Source organism: Oreochromis aureus, linkage group 17 (assembly GCF_013358895.1).
Source record: "Oreochromis aureus strain Israel breed Guangdong linkage group 17, ZZ_aureus, whole genome shotgun sequence".
Taxonomy (NCBI): Eukaryota; Metazoa; Chordata; class Actinopteri; order Cichliformes; family Cichlidae; genus Oreochromis; species Oreochromis aureus.
Genome location: NC_052958.1, coordinates 39,709,643 through 39,726,064, shown reverse-complemented (window position 1 = coordinate 39,726,064; position 16,422 = coordinate 39,709,643). Strand labels below are relative to the sequence as shown.

At 45.2% G+C, this 16,422-nt stretch overlaps 3 protein-coding genes across 4 annotated transcripts in view; 1 reads left to right on the top strand and 2 right to left on the bottom strand.

Moving 5' to 3' along the window:
* Nucleotides 1-4,255, bottom strand: part of psmc2 (proteasome 26S subunit, ATPase 2) — a 4,994-nt gene extending 739 nt beyond the window's left edge. The window contains exons 1-12 of one of the 2 annotated variants that reach the window (XM_031740364.2): nucleotides 3,549-4,255; nucleotides 3,379-3,450; nucleotides 3,086-3,123; nucleotides 2,903-2,984; nucleotides 1,831-1,930; nucleotides 1,520-1,651; nucleotides 1,355-1,427; nucleotides 1,178-1,273; nucleotides 917-1,081; nucleotides 735-822; nucleotides 423-625; nucleotides 248-344 (exon numbers count right to left, since the gene is read on the bottom strand). In XM_031740364.2, coding sequence (XP_031596224.2) covers nucleotides 248-344; nucleotides 423-625; nucleotides 735-822; nucleotides 917-1,081; nucleotides 1,178-1,273; nucleotides 1,355-1,427; nucleotides 1,520-1,651; nucleotides 1,831-1,930; nucleotides 2,903-2,984; nucleotides 3,086-3,123; nucleotides 3,379-3,450; nucleotides 3,549-3,705 — 1,303 coding nt within the window. In that variant the 5' untranslated portion in view covers nucleotides 3,706-4,255. The other variant, XM_039600984.1, reaches the window with a different exon arrangement.
* On the top strand, nucleotides 3,860-11,473 carry dnajc2 (DnaJ (Hsp40) homolog, subfamily C, member 2). The gene is made up of 16 exons (XM_031740363.2): nucleotides 3,860-3,998; nucleotides 5,473-5,663; nucleotides 6,809-6,884; nucleotides 6,976-7,074; nucleotides 7,160-7,382; nucleotides 7,463-7,528; nucleotides 7,604-7,695; nucleotides 7,823-7,944; nucleotides 8,820-8,969; nucleotides 9,050-9,138; nucleotides 9,528-9,597; nucleotides 9,703-9,881; nucleotides 9,955-10,055; nucleotides 10,147-10,257; nucleotides 11,033-11,193; nucleotides 11,319-11,473. Exons 1-16 carry the CDS (start codon nucleotides 3,944-3,946, stop codon nucleotides 11,385-11,387), a joined length of 1,854 nt encoding a protein of 617 aa, XP_031596223.1. The 5' UTR covers nucleotides 3,860-3,943; the 3' UTR covers nucleotides 11,388-11,473.
* Nucleotides 11,401-16,422, bottom strand: pmpcb (peptidase, mitochondrial processing subunit beta). The gene is made up of 13 exons (XM_031740365.2): nucleotides 16,269-16,422; nucleotides 15,858-15,995; nucleotides 15,552-15,638; nucleotides 15,215-15,344; nucleotides 14,921-15,119; nucleotides 14,749-14,828; nucleotides 14,479-14,591; nucleotides 13,481-13,624; nucleotides 13,153-13,313; nucleotides 12,969-13,054; nucleotides 12,809-12,897; nucleotides 12,009-12,084; nucleotides 11,401-11,564 (listed from the first exon to the last, which is right to left on the bottom strand). Exons 1-13 carry the CDS (start codon nucleotides 16,350-16,352, stop codon nucleotides 11,500-11,502), a joined length of 1,452 nt encoding a protein of 483 aa, XP_031596225.1. The 5' UTR covers nucleotides 16,353-16,422; the 3' UTR covers nucleotides 11,401-11,499.

Genomic DNA, 16,422 nt, shown 5'->3' with positions numbered 1-16,422 from the left:
GGAAACTGAGTTAACGATAAAAACCCTAAAAACCATAAATTTCACACCGAGCCTCAACTCTTACGGCCCGGTACCGGTCCGTGGTTTGGGGACCGCTGGTTTAGTGTCTCTGTGACAACGGCATTGTGAAGGAAAGGACAGCTGATGTATGCCACACCCACACGAGCAGGAAACACTAAAAAAGATAAAGAAGCAGCTGAGGGAGACTGTGACATGACAGGAAGTGACGTCTGCTCTGCAGTCTTACCGGTGCTGTTGGGACAGAGGCGAGCCAGCAGCTCAAAGCGAATGTCTCTCTCCACACTCATAGAGCGGGCATGGATCTTGAAGATGTGGGTGCGACCCTGCAACAGGGGTTTTAAAGATGGTTGAATTGGACAGAACTACATCAGAAAAGTGTAACAATCCAACTGGAAACTAACCTCAAGGTCAGGCAGGCTGAATTCAATCTTCCTATCCAGACGTCCGGGCCTCATCAGGGCCGGGTCCAGCGTGTCCGGCCTGTTGGTGGCCATCAGCACTTTGATGTTGCCTCGAGGGTCGAAACCATCCAGCTGATTGATGAGCTCCAGCATGGTCCTTTGGACCTCGTTGTCTCCACCGGCACCGTCATCAAAACGAGCACCTGGCAGGTTCAGAGGGTTACACGCTCACACTCAGAATTGATTTTTCTTCACACTGAATTAAAAGGACTGCTGCACGTTACATAAAAGTAATGTAAATATGAGACTAACCTCCAATAGCATCAATTTCATCAAAGAAGATCAGACAGGCCTTTTTGGTCCTGGCCATCTCAAAGAGCTCACGCACCATCCTGGCTCCCTGTGAACAAGTTCAGGAAAAGTCAGAGCAGACGTTTACGTGAATCAACCTTCCTGATCTAAACTGCAGCTAATCTTTCTTTTCGTGAGCGCACCTCTCCCACGTATTTCTGCACCAGCTCAGAGCCGATGACTCTGATGAAGCAGGCGTCTGTTCTGTTGGCCACAGCCCGGGCACACAGGGTCTTTCCGGTACCGGGGGGCCCGAATAGCAGCACACCTTTAGGAGGCTCGATTCCCAGATTGACAAACCTCTCAGGCTGGTGAGAAGAAAAAGATGACAAGTGAGCTTCCATGTGCAGAAGACAGTTGCTTCACTCATGCCTCAGTGGTGGTTCTAACTTTGGAACACTCACATGGAGCAGCGGAGTTTCGACCACCTCTCTCAGCTTCTCTATCTGCTCCTTGCATCCACCAACATCACTGTAGGTCACATCAGGCTTCTCTTCCACCTAAAGCAAGTGGGCAAAGGAGTTATCACATGCAAGCAGACAGATAACCAAACAATCACAAAGTATTCCTCGCCTCCTAACCTGCATCATGGTGACAGTGGGGTCGATTTTCGGAGGCAGAGGAATGTGGATCTGATACTTGTTTCTGTCAACCCTGGAAAAACAGACAGGACACTAAACTTAGCTTACAGCTGACGGAACCTTCTGGAAACTATGTAACACATTTAAATCATGCTTCTGCCTCACCCCACTCTCATGCCCTCCTCGATGTCAGTTGGAGCCACCTGGTCACTCAGGTCCACCACAAACTTGGCAAATTGTTTGACGTTGATGATGTATTTGGGATCCTCAGAGTCTGCATTGATGATCTTTGTGCATCTTTCAGAAAAAAATAAAGAATCATGAAGCTACATAATGGAAATGCTGTGGAAGGAAGTAGGAAAGCTAAGAAAATTCATGTCGGATTGACAGGAATGTTCCTTGAAACATCCCACAGGGAAGATCAGCGATATAACACCACACTTTACATTTTGGTGATGTTAAAGTTGAACATTTACCTTGCTACCTGCAGCGGCTGCTCGCTCTGCAGTGTCTGCTTGTCAGCAGCTAGATCCCAGAGAGCGGGTGGAGCCAGGCCTGTGTCAGACTCCTTGATGCCTGTGCAATTAAAAAAACAAAAATCAGACACAAAGCATCTTGTGCAGCATTCCAAAGAACCAAAACCGTCCACATATACTCCTCTGATAAAGCTGGACAATCATTCCAAATTTAAGACGATCCATTTTCAACAGCAATGCTGCCCTTACCATTTTTTGAAGTCAACTAGACATGTCTTTTTTAAATCTAAACTGGCCCCATAGCAGTGGGTTGTGGTGGAAAAGGTGATCTCTCTTTGTGTGTTAACTTAGCCCAGAGTACTGGGTGGCCAGGAAAGGCCAGCTAGACAGCTGCATCTAAAGTAACAGGCCATGCAAGCACCAAATAATTAAGTGAGGGGTGAAAATACACGAGGTTTAACTGGCACTTAATGAAACTTGCACAAATGTATTTGTATAGTGCAACAGTGCTATTGAGTCCTGTGTATGTTGCAGGATAATCACTTAACATGCACAGGACAATGCAGCTGCAGTTATCATCAAGTCTGTAACTTTTGTATCGTTTCTGGATGTGACAAAATTCATTCAGGATTTTTAGTCCAGAAGCCTTTTCTGATTTGCATCTCCTGCTGGAATCAACCAGCGACCTTTCGCTTGTCAGCTAATGTGTAAACCACTTCTATAGAGCTACCAAATACTTCCTGTACTACTGTTGGTTGTTAGAAATGAAACTGAGAATATCTGAATACGTTTGAAAATTGTAATGGTGAAATCCAAGTAAAGAAAATCTAAGAAAGCCGGAGTAAAACCCCTGATTTTGACGCAGTACTTGAAATTTGGTCAGACACAAGTGGCTTCTGGAAATTTCGGAGGTTTATAAAGTTAATTCGGCAAATGAGCTTTTCCAATAAATTACGTTTTGTTGCTTATGACCGCTTTTAAACAATCAACAAGTCGAGTAAGAAGCTTACTGAGAACTCTACATCTTACTGCCCTGCTGTGGCACACATGTACTTCTGGATTCGTCGCTCACCCGTCAGCTCATTTATCTTCTTGAGCAGCTGCTGTATGTCATCTTCCACTTGTTTGATCTGTCTGGAATAGGTACTCTGACCCTGGTGGTGAACAGCAAACAACACATTCACTCACTGTGGAATCACTTCCATTTCCTTGACCCTTGCTTGGTGCTGTGGTTTTGTTTGAAATCCATACTTACATATGTTTTGAGCAGAGCGATGTCCCCTTCATCCAAAGCTTTAAAAAAGAATCACAATCACATGAATGCGCGTGCACTCTGACACCGTCGTCGGACTGAGCGATGCAGTATATACAAGACTTTTTATTCCACCGTAAACAGATCATATTTATAACAACATGGTAGCAAATACATTCACCAGGGGCCAACTGTTTTCAACGAGCTAAGCTAACATTAGCCATGTTGCTAGCTGATATCGACGCTTCCTTTCGGGAAATAGTATCCATGTTTTAAATAAATTATTTTAGATATACCTCTAATAGGGGAGTCATCCTTCTCCTCTTCTTTAATCTTCCTTTGGTCGTCTCCCAAATAGTCCGGCATGTCTAATGTGTGAACAAACTGTTTAGTCACGAACAATCGGGACTGCTAAACTCTACAATTACACAGCAGCTTTGGGCTTCCGCCGCTATGCGCCACTTACCGGAACACACAAGCGGGAATTGTATTGAGGATGTACCAGCTTCATGGTTTTTAGAAAAAAAAAAATAAATTTTTTTATCATGGTGGTCTGTTGGGGGGTACAGAAATCTTGTGCGTATCATTTTTACTTCATAATTATTAGAGAAATTGTGTGACATGTTTAGCTAGCGGGGCCAGGTTTTAAGCTACAGATAAAACAAAGACGGCGGAACTACAAGTGACGAGGCGCGATGATACACCCGGAGGGTTTAGCGGTGTGACAGCAGAGCTCGTTCTCGGATTGGCAGTGGCGAAAGGAGGCCCATGTGGTAGACAGCGGGCCATAGACTGTAGCACTTTCTGAAGGTCTCACTTGATTATTTGGGCATCTGAATGTTCGCGTAACCTGCTTTGAAAATGCTGCTGGAAGCGTCGGATGGGGGTGAAACGGTTGTCTACAGAGCAGCTGTCGGTAAGCACTGAAGGAGGTCAGAGAAAGGTAGCTAGTTAAGCAGCCTTTACACACTGACTGCTGCCCTGCTTGTTAGCATGCAGCTAAACAGCGCACACAGCAGGCTAACATTACCGGCTAATTTGAATCTTAGTAAAGTCTCTGCGTTTTTAGTAGTTAGCCGTGTTGTGTCTCGGGTTATCCAAACGGCGTTTGTCGCCGGGTTCACTCGCAGCCGCCAGAGCTTCTCACCAGCTTCACCGGCTAGTTGGCTTCTTATTATTAATGACAGACTAGTTTGGAATTTCACAGCCTTTCATGTGGAGTCATTACCTGGCTGTTACGTAAGGGCTGAACACCTGTGACTCTGACAGGAGTAAATTGAAGACACATGCAGCACTGTTACTGACTGACGGCTGTTAAACTGTGACAGTGTCGCGGCACAGTCTGTCACATGTCAGGGCTGATTTATCTCCACACCTGTTCCAGTCCAATAATAATGCATTTTATATTTTTGTAGCTTTAAAATGACAAAGCAAGAGAGACGCAACATGTTCAGAGTCAGTCCTTTGGGACCGCTTCCTTTGGGACCTCTCTCAGCTGTGGGAGTTCTTGTTTGGAGGATCCTGAGTTGTTTAGTGAGACTTTCCACCATGTTTGGCTCAGTGATGGTTGTGACACATGCACTGAGCTTGGTGCTTGGTGGAATGAAGTATGTTGTTCTTCAGTTCTTCAATAACCATAAGACTGTTCCCACCACAAACACATGACCCTATACTGTGTTCTCTGCATCAGTTCCGTTTTTGCACTGATCACCTGCATTCATGTATATACCAATCTGCTCAGCACTTTTAATTTTTATGTTTATTTATGTGTTTGTCTTACAGTATGTTTCGCACTAAGTACTGCAGCAATTTCCTAATGTTGTAACATTTGGCAATAAAACCCTTTCTGATTCTGAGCATAGTCTGCTTAGTCTCTCTGAAGCTCTTTGCTGCCAAACAGCCTTTTAGTTTCCCAGCTGTCAACCATAGACTGTACATAAAAGACAGCCATAGCTGCCACGGCCCTCCACCTTGGAGTCTTTCTGATGTAAAGCTTTGAAATGTGCAAACCTTTGCAAATGCTTTAGCCCTGACATGCTAATTAACGCCTGAGGCTTTGGTAAAAATCTCTTGCAGTGTTGAAGTTTGTGTACGTGTCGTTCCCTCTTCAGTCTAAAATCGTTTAAAACAAATTGATACATAAATCCATGCTGTGTTTTGGAGATCACTCGATTTTCTACTCTATTATTTGCAGTTTTTTCTTCAGTGTAAAACAAAACTTCAAGTGCAGATGGTTCCAAAGGGCTGACTTAGTTTCCTCTGACTGTACGAGCAGGTTCGATTTCTTAGTGTGAGAAAACATCTTAGGTGATGAGTAATGAGTCAAAGTACTGAAACACTTAGTTTTACAAAGATGTTTAATTTACCAAAATGTCTCTTCCTCCTTATAGCCTCTGCACAGGTTCAGGTGGAGCCTGTGGGTCGGTGGTTTGAGGCCTACATAAGGAGGAGAAACAGGAATGTGTCGTCTTCCTTCCAGGAGCTGGAGGAAGAGGAGGAGTCCTCAGAAGAGTCGGCAGATGAGGAGTTTCAGCTGGAGGAGTACTCCATGCTCCGAAAACTTGATCCTAAAGACTGGAAGGTATGTGAGACTAGATCTCAGCTGTTTGTAAAGAGATCCCTGCTTTGACCCTGACTGACTGACACGCTGCACAGGCGTGCTTTAATGACGCCTGAGTCGATGATAATTCACGTTAGCAACCTCTGCTCTGTTTTTCCTGGTGTGTTTTCAAGTGTTTGAATAAGTTAACTGTGTTGTGCTTGCTTGCCCTGAATCCAAAGTCTTTCCAAACAGAGGAAAATAATCCGCTTTGATGGATGAGCTCTTCACTTTCTGCTGTGCCAGGGCTTTGTTGTACACCAGGCACACGCAGCACGTCATCAGGCGGCGATCAGGGCGTACTGGACTTGTTTTGCCTCGTTCTCTTAGCGGAGCATGTATTTTCAGTGTCGTTCGATCGTATTCATTTAATTGTCTGAGATTAAAATGTGATTCATCGTGAAGTCCTCTGAGTCCCGTTTCTAAAACACACAATTATCCATTTCAAGCTTTTCAGGGACTCTGGTTGTGTTTTTCAGTCTGACCTGACATGTCAACGTTTATGGTGCCGTGTGCTTAGAGCACAGTAGTGCATCTAATCTGTTTGCTGTAAGTCATAGAACATTAGTTTAATGATCTCATGGTGAGGTGTTAACACCTGTGCCAGTGACAGATTCTGCAGTCAGTGCAAATAAAACTTAAATAGATTCACCGCAGTAAGACGAAGCTGAAAACCCCAATCAGAGGTGAGGACAAAGTTCTGAAATGCCTCGCCAAACTTAAACGGTTTTCTATTGGTTCATTGCTACAAACTACAGTAAACACCTTCTGTAGTGAAATGTATTCCACTTAAAATAAGGCATGTATCACAAATAGAAGGGATACATGTGAAGGCGGGAGTTTTTCTTTTTTTCACTTTGACATTTAGAGTTTATCTAGAACGAAAAGGTCGTACGTGGATTGTAGAAGACGGCGCAGATGTAATGTTTTAACGTAAACTCATATTTACTGTATGATGTTGGATCATTTGAAGCAGTGATCTGATAACGGGTGTAACTGTCAGTGTTAACAGAAAGTCAGTGGAACAAGTATGGGACCCTGAGGGACTCCACAAACAGTTTTAGAGCTGTAATATTGTTGTTGAGCGTTTCTCACGTGACACAGCATACTCTCCTGTAACCCTTCAGAATCAAGATCACTATGCTGTGCTTGGGCTTCCACACCTGAGGTACAAGGCGACACAGAAACAGATCAAAGCTGCCCGTAAGTATGTTTCCACCTCCACACGTGTTTCATGTTTCTGGTTTGTTCTAATGACACAGTTTGATCCCAAGTCTCTGCCATTTATCCGTAGACAAATCGATTGTGCTGAAGCACCATCCTGACAAAAGGAAAGCTGCAGGAGAGCAGATTGTGGAAGGAGACAATGACTACTTCACCTGTATCACTAAAGGTACGCAGTGCTGCAACTAATCAACACAACACAGACATTGTTTCTGGAATCTCCTGAACTAACTGGCCCACCTGTTGAACCTCAGCTATGGAAATCTTATCCGACCCTGTGAAGAGGAGAGCCTTCGACAGTGTAGATCCTACCTTCGACAATTCCATGCCTTCCAAGAGTGAAGGGAAAGAGAACTTTTTCGAGGTATTTGCTCCTGTTTTTGAGAGAAATGCCAGATGGTCTTCCAAGAAACATGTGCCCAAACTTGGAACTGTGGAGTCCTCTTTTGAAGAAGTGGATAATTTTTACTCTTTTTGGTAAGTGGAAGAGTGAGAGATACTCCTTTGAATTAAAAACAAGACAGTGTATTGGTTCATGATTTTCTTTTGGGTTAAAGGTACAACTTTGACTCCTGGAGGGAATTTTCATACTTGGATGAAGAGGAAAAGGAAAAGGCTGAATGGTAAGCTCCCGTCTGCCCCAATGAAGCACGTGTTATCCCTCTGTCGTCTAACATGTTTACTCTCCCCCCTTGTAGTCGTGATGAGAGGAGATGGATTGAAAAGCAGAACCGAGCTTCGAGGGCTCAAAGGAAGAAGGAGGAGATGAACAGAATACGAACACTAGTTGGTACAGTCACACACTTAATTAGCAACACAAAGCCCTGAAGTATTGAGCAAATAGCTCCTCCATGTACAGAGATGGTCTGTAAAAAGTGACTGCAGTGCGACTCATCGTCCGTAATGCTTCACTGCAGATACTGCCTACGGCTGCGACCCTAGAATAAAGAAATTCAAAGAAGAAGAAAAGGCCAGGAAGGAGTCTGAGAAGAAAGCCAAAGCTGAGGCCAAGAAGAGAGAGCAGGAAGAGAAGGAGAGGGTAGGTGTCACTCACAGCGGTGAAAGGTCGATTGGCCTAAAGGTGTGTGACTGTTACGTCCAAAGGTAAAGCTAGCGGCATAGAAATCATCTGATTTGGTTCGTGCTGTTAGCTGGGACATTCGTGTTACATTAGCTGGTCCTCTGGTTTTTGAACAATCCATGCTGAGATTATTCTAGTCTGCTAGTGCAGACGTGACAAAGAGAAAATACAACAATAAATAAAGGAGCTGTTACTGCAGGACAGATGTTCACACAGACATCACTTTCCTGTCCTGGTTTTCCTCTAAACCAGGGGTGGGCAATCTCAGTCCACGAGGGCCGGTGTCCCTGCAGGTTTTAGATCTCACCCTGGGTCATCACACCCGAATCACATGATTAGTTCATTACCAGGCCTCTGGAGAACTTCAAGACATGTTGAGAAGGTAATTTATCCATTTAAATCAGCTGTGATGGATCAAGGACACATTTAAAACCTGCAGGGACACCGGCCCTCGTGGACTGGGATTGGGGACTCCTGCTCTAAACTTTGTTCAGGTGCTGTAATTCCTCCATCCTCTCTGTGACCTGGATCACAAAGGAGCAGCTTAACTCGAAGCTGTTATGAAATTTAAAGAGTGGATAGTGTTCACTTCTATTTACCAAAATCTGAGCAGTGAACAGTGTTGGACAGTTTGGTTTTCTTATTGTCATGTTTGGACAAAAACACCACTCAGACTTTGACCCTTGGACGCACACTCAGTGCTTCACACTGTGGGTAATATACATATTTCCCAGCTCGGAGTCAAAGAAGCTTCTTAAAGCTGCTCAGTTCATGCTGTGAGAAGATGCTGAGCTTCAGATGGTCACAGGCTCAGAGTTCTGCGTGTCTGACAGGCCCGGCGGGCGGAGCTGGAGGCAGCTCGACTGGCAAAGGAAAAGGAGGAAGAGGAAGCCAAGCAGGCCGCCCAGCAGGCCAAGAAAGAGAAGGAGATCCAGAAGAAGGCGATCAAGAAGGAGAGGCAGAAACTCAGGACCATGTGCAAGGTAAGCAGCTACAGTGTCAGACATGTTTGCATGCTGCTGCTTGGTGTGTTATCACTATCTGATGCTGTTCCTCTCCACAGAACTGGAACTACTTTGCAGACAACGAGGCTGACAGTGTGAAAATGATGGAGGAAGTGGAGAAACTCTGTGACCGCCTGGAACTAACAAGGTACGAGTGAGTTTTAGCCAAATCACCGTCACCAAAGAGCGTGATGCTTTTGTTTCTTCCTCGACTTTGAAGAAACAAACTGGATTCAGGTTTTCACCATGAGATGATCCTGGATGAGCGTAAAGCTGCTAATAATGTTGGTTACATTTAAACAGCTACCATATAAATGAAAGGAATCACCTGGGATATCATCCATGAAACATTGGGTCAGTTTTGCTCATTGGCAGCTGAAAGAGCCTGCTTCATTACAAGTGTGAAGAACTTTCTGGTTTGACACGATGTGCCAAACTACAGGCTTAAAAGTCTAAGATTTAGTGCAATTATTATTTCATAAAGCCTGAGCAGTGCATTTGATGAGATGTGACAGCATGTGTGTTGTTTCTTTCCAGCCTGCAGTCCCTCAATGAAGTGTTGTCCTCGGGATCTAAAGAGGAGAACAAGGCAGCAGTGGAAAAGCAGGTAAAGGAACTTTTTCTTTGTAGCGCCTCAGGTTTGAAGCCGGAGACCATCAGGAGCCAGCACGTCTCTCAGTGGTCGACAAACATGTTGCTGCTTTTTCCTCAGGTGCAGGAGGTCAATGCTCAGCTGCAGAAGGAGAGGGAGGCTGAGATCCAGGCCAGGCAGGCGGCTCGCAGCTCTGAGCAGGCCAGCGGGGGAGCGGGCGGGGGGAAGGGCTGGAACGAAGAGGACCTCCAGCTGCTCATCAAAGCAGTGAACCTGTTCCCTGCTGGAACCAATGCCAGGTGAGCGCTCGGAATTACAGCTGGCGTTCATCGGGGAACTGTGTGTCAATAAAGCTTGTTTCGTGTTTCCTAGGTGGGAGGTTATTGCCGACTATATGAACATGCACTCCACCAGCGGCATGAAGAGGACGGCCAAAGATGTAATCAACAAAGCCAAGAACCTCCAACGACTCGGTAAGCTCACAAATAAACCTCAGCTTACCACGGTTTTATCTGTAGACACATGGATGCTTTAACCTGCTGCTGTTTACGGTCTCATCCACAGATCCTGTGCAGAAAGATGAAATAAATAGAAAAGCATTTGAAAAGTTCAAGAAGGAGCACACATCAGTGCCGCCCTCCATCGACAACGCTGTGCCCTCAGAGAGGTTTGATGGTAAGTGAAGCTGGGGCAGCTACTGACACACACACACAGAGTGTGCATGTCAAAGACGTGCAGCTTGGTGATAGTATACAGTTCAAAAAAGAGGCACCCACCACATGTGGAGCTGACTGCTGGACTTGATTGTGACTTTTTTTCCTTACATCTCCTCCGTGTGGTGATCGTGTTAGTAATAGATTACACGCACACTTCAGCGTTTCTCTGTAAAATGACTGAAACACATACGCTCACTGCATAAACACACAGGCTACAGTCGCACACATCCCAGTGATGCTCGCTGTGATCAAACACACAGATGTTACAGTGTAACGAGTCAGTGAACTTTACATATGCTTGTACATTTTCCTGCATCATATCAGAGAGCCAACCCACTCACATTTAGTCGAACTGTGATTGGTTGAAGTGTGGGCCTAAGCAGGAAGAGAAACAGTTGAGTTCATGGTGACAAACAGAAGCTTGAAATGACATCATAGATCCAACATGCCTGACAGTGCAGAGTGGCAGTGTTGTTGTTAACACTGCCGTGCTCTGACAGAACAATCACTCCACATGTTTTTGATGCTTCCACTGTGACATTAAACAGCCAGTGTGTAGAGGCTCCCTTTTTCTTACTGCAGCTGAGCTAGTCTCTGTTTGCGGCACAGATACTGTAGATGGCTCGTTTTTGTCTGTCATTATTTAGTAGACGATGTAATGAAAACAATCAATCCTCAGCAGTGTGAGCTTTTGAGAGTTCCTGACTATTGTGTTGTCATGTGTGGCCCCTCAGCCTCGGGCAGTGATGGGAATGCTGCCCCCTGGACCACAGAGGAGCAGAAACTTCTAGAACAAGCCCTGAAGACCTACCCAGTCAACACGCCTGAGCGCTGGGAGAAGATCGCAGCTGCTGTGCGTGGACGAAGCAAGAAGGACTGTATGAAGCGGTATAAGGTATGCTGCGGCCGCGGTCTGTGCTCAGAAGGCTCATTTTTTTTGCATTAAAGTGTTTTTACTGCAGTGTGAAACTCGGCAGCGACAAACTGAGGAGCTAACACGTTTCCTTTTTCCTCTGACAGGAACTGGTGGAGATGGTCAAAGCCAAGAAAGCTGCTCAGGAACAAGTGGCAGCCAAAAATAAAAAATGACAAGAACCACGAGTTAATAGAATCTGTTATTTTAACATTATTGTGTTGGTCTTTATTTTATAATAAAAAGAAGGAAAAAATAACGACTTAAATATTGCATTTGTCCACTTCCTCAGCTTCTCATCCAGAACATCCCACTGCGGATCTGGTTGTAGTCGGGCAGCTGTTCGATTGGACCTGAGAACAAACAAGTTTATTGCTTATCTGCTTTAACATCAGACACATGAGTTTGAAGCTTACGTCTTTAGTTTAAACACAGAGTGAGTTCTAGAGACGCTCTGACCTTTGACTGACTGCATCGTCACACTTTACACTTGAAGCTACGCTCACTTCCTGTTTTGGCTCAAGATTTAAACCCAGAGTTATGATAAACCATTCTTTTCTTTACAGGCGACAGAAAACTGATTAAAAGTGTAAATCAGGGCTAAAAGCCAAAATATCAGCCTGCATATTTCAGTCATTATAGTGATGATCAGTTGCATCAACAGCAGAGTTTTTGACAGAGTTCAAACTGGGATTCACTCCCCACACTGACACTGAGCTGCCGGCTTCCTTCCATCTTATACTTGGTGAGTTTCGTTAAGTTCAGCCTCTGCAGGCGTCCTGTGTTTGAAAACGTACCGACTGCTGCGATGGCAGGAGCTCTGTTATAGATGTATTTGGTGCACACGTCCTTTATGGTGTTGGCGTCGATGGCCTGTGGAGAGACATGACAAACATGGTGGAGGATCAGAGCAAAAAGAGCTTTTCAAACACTATTTCAGGTCCTGCTTAAAGAACACTGTGCCTGGGATGTTACCAGATTTACTTTGAGGTTTACTCGGCCTTACACAGTTTATCACTGTGACTCTGTTATTGTTCTGGTCTAACTGCTTTAAATGTAAAGAAACCTGACCTTATGAAAAATATACTCTTATGATGTATTTTAACTTTAAATATGGAAGAAGCAATAAGCGCACACACACGACGAGTGCTAGAAAGCTCAGCGTTCCCGGGATCTCACTTCCTCATCTGGTTTCAGTTTTTCTACGTTCAACAATCACGAAGGTGGAATTCTGCGACGTTCTCTGACACCACGCTCTAAGAACGCATCAACGTGGAGATGTTGGAGACACGATACAGCAGCATGTGAGTGAGAGAGGGCCCTCCCAGTAAAGACACAGTCTCACCACTATAATCTGTCTAAACAAGTTACCATGGTTACCAGTTAAATAAAAGGGAAGTACAGGCCTCAGTCTGAGCTGCAATAACAGAGACATACTGTTAGCTTTCATTTTTACTCCCTACAACAGTATAACAGAGCTAACTGCAGCTGCTGAATACTGAGAGTGCGCCCAGTTATGAACTTGTACAAAACACAAATACTTACGTTGGATTTCCGGTAACAGTTACTGAGAAAGCAGAAGAATCTGTCGACTCACCTCAATCCGGGCTTCCAGCTCATGAAGAGGGATCCTGCGACTGTAGCACAGCATCTGTCTGCCGATGTCCTCGCAGATTGGGGTGGATCCTGGAGGAAGCAGATCAACACGTGAAACCAGGCACCGCACGACTGCACGCTCTACCGTCACGCTGCCTTACCGTCAAGATGCAGCAGCATGTTGGTCTTGAGCAGATTCTTGGCCCGAGCTACCTCACTCTCCGTCACACTGGTACAAAGAGAAATCCTGACAGGAAGCAGCGACACACAAGCGTTAAACACGTTCACGTCATCAGACTGTCATCAGGTTTAACCTTCTTTAAACCTGACGACTAAAGCACTCACCATTCCATTTGAGTGAAGTGCATCATGTCGTTGATGGTGCTGGGTTCACACACCATGTAGAGTCCCCAGAGGCCTGTGTCTGTGTAGCAGGTGTTGAAGGACTGGAAGCTATGGCACAGGTTCCCCTGACAGGCCATCTGAGCCAGCTTACTGGACAGATTCTAAACTCAGAGGACATAAAAACAAATGATTTGCTGAATAAATGCTGAGCGTGTGGTGAGTATGTGTGGTCAGTTTTTATTTAAAGATGGCGAAGAAGAGGAAGAGCATTCAGCAGCAACACAGAGAAAACGACACGTGCCACATCCAAGGTTTCCTCAGTACTCACCACGCCTCCACCAAACGAGCGGTCCCAGTTTCCAATGAGCGTGTTGGCTACCATGAGTGGGATTGTGTCGGGGTGAGACCATCCGACAGCCTCTACGGCGATGGCGATGTGAGCGAGCGGCATTTTGTCATCACGCACTCGGATCTGAAACGGTAGCAGAGTCCTGAAGCATTCACCAAATTAAAGCTGTTTTAATAACTTGAAATGAAACTCTGCACCAGTTTCACAGTCAACGAATGATTCAAAGCACACAAATACTTAACTGGGGTCTACTGGATCTACTGATATCTAAAGTTCTCAGTACTGTGATACAGGCCTGCAGGAGTTTTGTTTTGAAGGCACCGAGCTGGGTTAGAGCAAATCCAATCTGTGCATGTCTGGACTGAGACGAGCAGCAGGCGACACGATGCCTACGTGTTTATGGAAACTGAGTGCATGACTGTTTTTAAACGTCTTTTAAAACACTTCAAATACAACTTGAACGCAAACTTGTTCTGGTTACTCTGCTAAACAATATCTCACTGTCTCTCCGAGCATGTCCAGCTGCAGTATAATCGTTCATTTCAGGGAATATCCGACACGTCTATCGTCTTCTTCATCTTCAAGGTTTCCATTGGTGAAAGCCTGATGCTGCCGTGTGAACTAGAGAGCACAGCCTGCATGAACCTGCATGATTCAGTCTCACTGGATGATCCAAGTCCGACTGAAAATCAAAACTGTGTGCAGAAAACTCTCGTGCCATGTGACTAAAGTCATATTCACTTGTAGACCCACCTGAACTGAATTTAAGGCATCTTAAGTAGTATGTGTGTTTTAAACATTTTCCATGACGTGGGCAGGCCTGAGCCATCACCCTTCATTTGCATCCTCCTTAGAGACATCCGTGTTACTCTGACACACTTGATCTTATACTTTAAATAACACAATTAGCTGCTCTGTGCTGATGTGACCGTTTGATGCCCAGTTATGCAGTAGTGAGAAACTAAAGTTAGCCTTACCTCACTTCCTGTGAAATGGCACAGTGGAAGAGCCGGGGCTTCGCCTTGATGTCTGCCGGGAAGTTTTCCAAAGTGATACTTGGCCAAATCGATGAGCTCGTCATGACAAACACCTGAGCAGAGAGGGAACGAGTCCTGGAGATCAGATCAACTTTACTCTGGTTCAGAATTTATTGCTTACTTTGAGCAGTGCTCATGCATCAGTGAGTGTTTGCTGCAGGTTGTACAGAAAATGTTAACCAAACACGTGAGCAGACAAATAGCTCTGACCTCCAGCAGCAGCCAACACTATTCTGGGTCCTTTATAGTGAGCGGTGATATACTCCACCAGGTCTCCTCTGTTGATGGTCCTGCATCACAAACACACAGCAGGAAGCTAAGCTGTGCAGGATGCTGTCAGCAAACCTCAGAGTACTTTGTGTTTTTAGGTGTTTGGTCTCACTTGATGTTCTCAGTGGGGCCCAGGATGGTTCTTCCCAGTGCTGTGGACTGGTACGCTGTAGCATGCAGATAATCAAAGACCACCTCTTGCAGATTGGTCTCCACTTCCTGCATCTCTCTAAGGATCACCCCTCGCTCCCTCTCGATCTCCGCCTCTCCCAGCGTGCTGTTCTGGATGATGTCAGCCAGAATCTCCACAGCTTTGGCACAGAGAAATATTTTATACTTTAACACATTCCAGGTTTTTCTTTTGAGATGTTGCTGTGTAACATTCAGCCCTTCTGCCCTCCTGTACCTCTCGGAAGATCCTTGGAGAAAGCTTTGGCATAGTAAACAGTCTGCTCGCGGGATGTGTAGGCATTCAGGTGAGCCCCCATGTTCTCGATCTCCAACTCCAGATCAAGCTGAGAGCGTTTCCTGGTGCCCTGTCACACATTTACACAGACAAAGTGAACAAACTCTAGAATGTTATTTTCAATGTTATTTTTTAAAGAAACTGAACTATTATATTTATGTCATTATTTTGTTATTACGCTGCTGTGAACTATTTGAATGTGTTAATGCTGCACGGGGCAGCATACATTCAAATAAAGACCACTGCTTTAAAAACGTTCCTGCGTAGCTGCCATCACCTTAAATGCCATATGCTCCAGAAAGTGCGCTGTGCCGTTATTTCTCTCGTTCTCATAGCGACTCCCGGCATCTATCCACAAGCCCACCTGGAAGAAAGCAGGAATTAACATCCGCTTCCACAAACTGCTGCTACTGTATCACACCCCCACATCTCAGCCTGTAGTGGTAAAGCTAGCAAATGCTAACATTCTGTGTAATGCCTATTACATTTGGCTGGCTGCTTCACAATGGTCATGGTATTTTAACCACATATTTTCGTGCACGTATTAAAGCAGCCTGTTTTAAACTGTTTACTTCCAACTTACTGTGCAGGTGGGGAGCCCCGAGTCCTCAGATGCCACCCGGAGTCCGTTCTCTAAAGCAGTCACCTTGGTTTCGGGAACATTTAGCGCCACCTGGTGAGCAGCTTGGGTAGCCAAGAGTCTGTACGGTCCAGCGGTGAACTACGGGAGAAGGACAGCCAGAGTTTGCTCCTACCAGTCAGCGATAATGAATAAATCTGCGCCATTGGCGGTTGTATTACACAGGGCACATCCAAACATCACCGTAAGAGTTGATTTGGTGATAGCTAAGATTTCGACGACTGTTAGCTAGCTTAAATAGCTGTTCGGCCATGCACAGAGCTTTTCCTCTGTAACACTGAGCACTGACAACTGTCACAGCTATATCAATTAAATGAGATACTCAAAACATGACTCTGAATCAATTCTTCTTACCCTGATTATTGAATTCTTCTTCAGTAAATGTCTTTGTAAGAAAAATCTCCCAGCAGACGTGAGGCGCTGTACGGACGCCGCCATATTGTTTATCTGTAACGGTGCCGTTCTGCTGACGCAACATCCGCCGGAGATGACGACTTACTTTGTTCAT

Coding starts and splice junctions, on each gene's coding strand:
- dnajc2 (XM_031740363.2), top strand. CDS start 3,944: ATGCTGCTGGAAGCGTCGGATGGGGGTGAAACGGTTGTCTACAGAGCA. Junction 3,999..5,472: donor TGTCTACAGAGCAGCTGTCG/GTAAGCACTGAA, acceptor TCCTCCTTATAG/CCTCTGCACAGGTTCAGGTG. Junction 8,970..9,049: donor AACTCAGGACCATGTGCAAG/GTAAGCAGCTAC, acceptor TCCTCTCCACAG/AACTGGAACTACTTTGCAGA.
- pmpcb (XM_031740365.2), bottom strand. CDS start 16,352: ATGGCGGCGTCCGTACAGCGCCTCACGTCTGCTGGGAGATTTTTCTTA. Junction 13,055..13,152: donor CACTTCACTCAAATGGAATG/GTGAGTGCTTTA, acceptor GCTTCCTGTCAG/GATTTCTCTTTGTACCAGTG. Junction 12,085..12,808: donor AGCTGGAAGCCCGGATTGAG/GTGAGTCGACAG, acceptor GTCTCTCCACAG/GCCATCGACGCCAACACCAT.